Source organism: Purpureocillium lilacinum, assembly GCF_023168085.1.
Source record: "Purpureocillium lilacinum CBS 284.36 DNA, scaffold_2, whole genome shotgun sequence".
In the NCBI taxonomy this organism is placed as follows: Eukaryota; Fungi; Ascomycota; class Sordariomycetes; order Hypocreales; family Ophiocordycipitaceae; genus Purpureocillium; species Purpureocillium lilacinum.
Window position 1 is genome coordinate 4,350,668 of NW_027072112.1, and position 5,023 is coordinate 4,355,690.

The window sequence follows — 5,023 nt, forward strand, 5'->3', positions numbered from 1 at the left end:
AATAACGTCGAGGGAAGGAACCCAGACGTCATGGTGGGTGCCTCCGGCCCTGGTTCTGGCCCCAGTCCCCGTCCCAGGCCTGTAAGCATGTCGCCGTTGCTGTTGCTGCTAATCCCAGGCACCCACGTTTTTGGTCCTCGGGTCGAAGCAAGGTACGGAGCAGGTCCCGATGACATGGTTCGCCGCCGGCGCGCAAGGCTCCCAGCTGAAACCTCGCATGTTGACACCGTCGGGTGAGGTGGGGGGTGGGCGCACGTCTCCGCGCAGAGCCGCCTCCGGGCCAGCAGCCACCTCCACACACACACAGTCACTCACACCACAGCAGGCATCGACGGAGAGCCTCAGTTGGTTGCCATGTATGTATGTAAGACCAAAGGAAAAAATAGTAAGATGTGGTATATCGACTGCAAGTCCGTCCCATCCCCTTTTCTCTCGCCCTTCGCCAATACCATCCGCCATACCCAAGCACATCGAAGCGCACAGGATCCTCCTCCTGGAAAACGCCGCCAGCCCTGACCCAAGTTACCACGGCCCCCAAGCCCAAACCACCACCTCCTCCTCCTCCCCATCCCGGTGCTCTCCCACATTCTTCCGTATTACCTGCCCCTGTCCTCAGCCCTAGGGTGCGGCTCGCCGCTGCCGAGCCCGCCGCGTACCTTGCATGTCGGAGTCGCCGCTCCCCCCCATAAGGCTGATGATACTGTGTCATCCGCGCATGCGAGCCGCCTCCTCGTCCCAGCCGCGGCCCAAATAGCCGCCTCAGTCGCTACCGCCGCCGACCAATCCGAGGCCCAGTCCCGTGCTCAACGCGGCAACGACCCAGACGGCGGCATATGCCACCGCACCCGTCGACTCGATGCCGGAAATGGTCATGGTGCACGCCAGGTACGTGTTGACGCCCGTCACAAAGGCCGCCACCGCCGTCCGCCGGATCACCACCTTGGTCTTGGCCGTGTAGCCCCAGAGGTTCCACCGCACCGTCTGCCCGAGCGTCGCATCCACGGGGTCGAACTTGCCCAGCTTGTCGTCCTCCTTGGACTTGCCCGTCGTGGCGAACGGCGCGAAGATGAAGAGGCTCGCCGCCGCCCCCAACACGCCCGTTACGGGAAGCACAGCGGTATACGTCGCCGAGTACGCGGGCTCCACGCTGGGCAGGCCGGAAAAGTAGACGACCAGAATGCGCGGCAGCATGAGCCGGAGCGACAGGGCGAGGATCACAGTGTAGATTCCCGTGGACAGAGCCGCCGTATAGAGCTGCATAGGCAGATCGATGAGCTCGCGGTTACCGCCCTTGCCCGGCCGATGGATCTCGGAGAGGGGGCGCATAAGCGCAAAAGGCACGGCTGCCGAGACAACATCGACGACGAGCGCCGACACCGCAGTCTTGGGGCTGAGGGAGTAAAAGGTCGCGAGAAGATAGAGCTGTTCAGCCGTTACCGTTAGTTGTCATCGCTGCTATATGCCTTTGCAGCAGGGATGATACTCACCGACGGCGCATGGGACAAGAGGTCCATCATGGCCACGTCCAAGCTGTCCATATTGCCAAACCACGCGACGGCCAGCTCGATGCTACAGTCATCCGTCAGCTTTGTCCTTTCCATCTTCTCGCTCGTCGGAGACTTACATCCTCCACCCAGCCAAGATCGCCACCTGGCCCCACGTATCCTGCGCGTGGATCACAGAGACCAGCTCCCCCTTGCTCACCTCCCCAACGATGCTGTAGCCCAGGCTCGCGAGCGCGAAGCTCAGGGCCGCCGCGATGGGGAACTGCAACGCGACGGGGAGCTTCCCCTGCTGCTGCTGTTGTCGCAGCGCAGGCACGACGGCCTGCGCATCCGCCACCTTGTCGAGCGCCTCATGAGCCTTGGCCGCCACCGCGGCATCCGACTTTGCGCTCCTCTTAGCCGGCGCCATTTGTGCGTCGCGCTCTTATCCGCTGCTGCGGTCCGACTGTACTCTTTGAGCCGTCGCGCCGTGCCGAGATCGCGTTCGTCTGCGTGCCTGCCCCGGGGGTGTATTTCGGGGTCGTCTCGTGTTTTCGCAAAGGAGGGATATGCAGTTGGTCTTGTCGTGTGTTCAATGTGTGCGCGTCCGCGACGTTGATCCGCGACTTGGGCAGTGCGTCTGTCGTGCGCGCGCAAAACTGCTGACGCGGGTGGAGGGAGCTCGGGAGGGGAGCAGAAATGGGAACTCACGGCCTGACCTCAGCTCAGCTGCGCTGTGCTGGGTGTGCTGTGTCGCCGGGCAGCGGCAGTGGAGAAGGGTGACGTCGCTGGGGAAACCCACCGTCCAGCCAGATTGGTGGCCGTTTGTGACGGCGGCGCCTGGCCTGTCCCTCCACTTTGACGCAAGGTTCATTTCATCGGCGGAGCGGTCACGAAGCTAGCACTGAATTTTCTTCCCCCATCCATTCTCCTCCGTCCGTGTCTTCGAGAACTCTCGTCTTTAGACGCTTTACTTAGATCAAGTCGAATCGTCTCTTTGGCCGTGCTCTCTTCTATTCATCGCGCCCTTGCCAGTCGCCTCGCTTTTCCGGTCGTGATGCTGGCTTCTCACCCTTCTCCACCCATCCGTGATGCATCGCTAGAGTTTGTTCCCTCCATTCCAAGCTGTGATGATGCAAACGACTTGGGCATGCAATCACCCTGCCTGAGAAACGGGCCCTCACTGCCCGCGCCAGGCCGCCTGTCATGCGCGCCTCACGGGTGTGACTCAGGCGACGCCTGTGAGGTATATTTCGATTCAATTGGTATTTATTCGGGCGTTCGCTCGACGCCTCTCCAAACCCTCACTTTAACCTCGTGGAGGTGCAATCACGCCCGCAAACGCGCAGTCCACAATGACCCGCTGCAGGACGAGGCCCTCCACTCTTCGGTGCTGAAGGTCGGCGGCGGAGCAGAACCACCTCATACAGAGACTATGCCGTCATACGAACAACGACCGCGCCGGTTTCCTCCCATGGGTGATATCCAAAATCATATATCCAACTCCGCCATCATGGCATGTCCGGACTCCCAGATATGCTCGCTCTCATGCAGTCGTTGCAATCATTCCTCCATACGCCCAAAGACGCCGTCGTCGTCCTCGTCGCTTCGGGCCCGCGATCGCATGTCGAAGTCGTCGTCATCGCCGCTGTCCTCCATCTTGACGTCCTCGCTGCCGCGTCGCAGCTCGCCCCGCGTGAAGCTCTCCGGCTGACGTCGCGGGAAGCTGTTGATGAAGCTGGCGCTCGCCAGCGACGACGCCTGGTCCAGGTACTGCGCCGGCACTGGAGGCACGGGGGGTGCGTCTGCCGGCAGCGTCACGGTGCCGTGGGAGCCGTTGTTGCTTCCAAAGCTGCAGCTGAGCAGTTCCACGGCAGCCGCCAGGTCGCGGTCCTCTTGGCCCGTCCTGTTGGCGCCCGACGACGGTGGGCGACGTTCGTGGCTGGGTTGGCGCGAGTGGCCGAATCCCGTTCCACTAGGGATGCTCCCTGACATGAAGGATGGCTTGAGCGAGCCCGACTGGTAGCTTCGCGCAAATTCCGACGTGTCACGATACGACGAGGCAAAATTGATGCCGTCAGTCATCGGGGGCGGGGTGGTGTCAGCCGAGCTCTGGCGCTCGGGCTGCTCCGAGTAACCCGAAGCTGCAGGAGACGCAGAGTCGGGCTCGCTGGCCGAGTCCTTGGCCGAGTCTGGCGGCGTGGTCGTGCTCTCCTTGCCGTTCATTGCAACGAGCACAGAGGCAGCCTCGAGAAGCTGGACCTGCTGGTGCTTCGAGATGAGCAGTTTGGAGGTGTAGGACCACTCGGGGGTATGCTCCCATCTACCGTTATAAAACCGTTAACAAAATCTAGTCCACGCACGCCACAGCCATTTCGTCGACCCTCGAGACTGGTTTGTTCGTCCAAGCGGCTCGCAGGCACGCAAAAGAGGCCACGACAGCGGGAGGGGTACTGACAGATGCTTGGTCAAGCAGCTGCTGTGCTTGTAGCCCTTGCCACACTTTTCGCATCGGACTTCGACGCGGTTGCTCTTCTTGGACTCCTTGGCGAGCGGCTGGCCGTCACTAGCACGCCTGATACGCGCCTTCTGGAACTTGGTCGCCGCCTCGTCCGCGGACCCGTCGTGAGTCTCGTCGTCGATGGCGCTGCTGTCCTTGACAATCTCTGGGACGGTCTTGTGGAGCGGCAGGCTCGCGGGAGGCGAAGGAAGGCTGCCAACCCTTGCCTTGGACGTGGTGTTGCGTCGAGCGGCGTTGGCAATGGGCATGGCAGCCGTCTGCTCTCCGCCGGCGACGGCGGCCGTGAGAGCAGCAAAGTTGGGGCCGTTATTGGTTGTGACCGACTTGCGACGGGTCACTCGGTGGTTGGCATTGAGGGCACCGGTGAGGAGCGAGTGCGAGTGCGAGTTGGTTCGGGCGTGGGCCTGGCGGCCAGGCAAGCCGGAGGGGGAGGAGCTCGACAGCGAGGGGCGCTGGTGCGTCAATGGCCTGGCGGAGGGCTGCATTTCCTGAACGAGGGCAGAAGAAGAGTGATCAGCAAGACTGTCTCTCGCGAGAGCGGGAACAAGCAGGTGCACAAGGCGGTTCCCCACGACGACTGGTCATCATACTTTGGAGGAGGCCATGGCCAAGCGGCTTGGAGTGCTCAGGGAGGCGAGACGACAGAACGCCGAACCGAGGGAGTGGTGGAGGAGGAATGCGGCAGCGAAGCCTCTCCTGGGCTGTGGGAGCGCTGCTCGGGGTTGTTGGCGAAGTCGAGGAACACGAATTGCACAGTCAGTCGTCGTTGGGGTCGGGAGAGTTGGAGAGGAGAGGCAGAGTCGCGCGCGACATGCAGCGAAGACGAGAAATAATATTTTGGGACAGGCACAGGCCGCCTGCCTGCCTGCCTACGGGCCACGGGGAACGGAGGGGTGTGCGTGTGCGCTGAGGCACGGCAGGAGCGAGAGGGGGCGGAGGGGGGGGTGCGCGCGTAGCAGGCCATGGCAGTAGGTCCCACGGATGTTGGGCGCGCTCTGGGCGCTGGACACAGACTATG

At 62.5% G+C, this 5,023-nt stretch overlaps 2 protein-coding genes across 2 annotated transcripts; both read right to left on the minus strand.

The window, feature by feature from the left end:
- Positions 1-759: 759 nt before the first annotated feature.
- PLICBS_003074 (uncharacterized protein) lies at positions 760-1,914 on the minus strand (the record flags this gene model as incomplete). The annotated part of the gene is made up of 3 exons (XM_018322799.1): positions 760-1,422; positions 1,488-1,569; positions 1,625-1,914. The coding sequence occupies 3 exons, from the start codon at positions 1,912-1,914 to the stop codon at positions 760-762; spliced, it is 1,035 nt and encodes a 344-aa protein (XP_018178029.1).
- Positions 1,915-3,047: 1,133 nt separating this feature from the next.
- Positions 3,048-4,490, minus strand: PLICBS_003075 (uncharacterized protein; the record flags this gene model as incomplete). Its single annotated transcript, XM_018322800.1, has 2 exons — positions 3,048-3,807; positions 3,943-4,490. The coding sequence occupies 2 exons, from the start codon at positions 4,488-4,490 to the stop codon at positions 3,048-3,050; spliced, it is 1,308 nt and encodes a 435-aa protein (XP_018178030.1).
- Between the last annotated feature and the right edge of the window lie 533 nt (positions 4,491-5,023).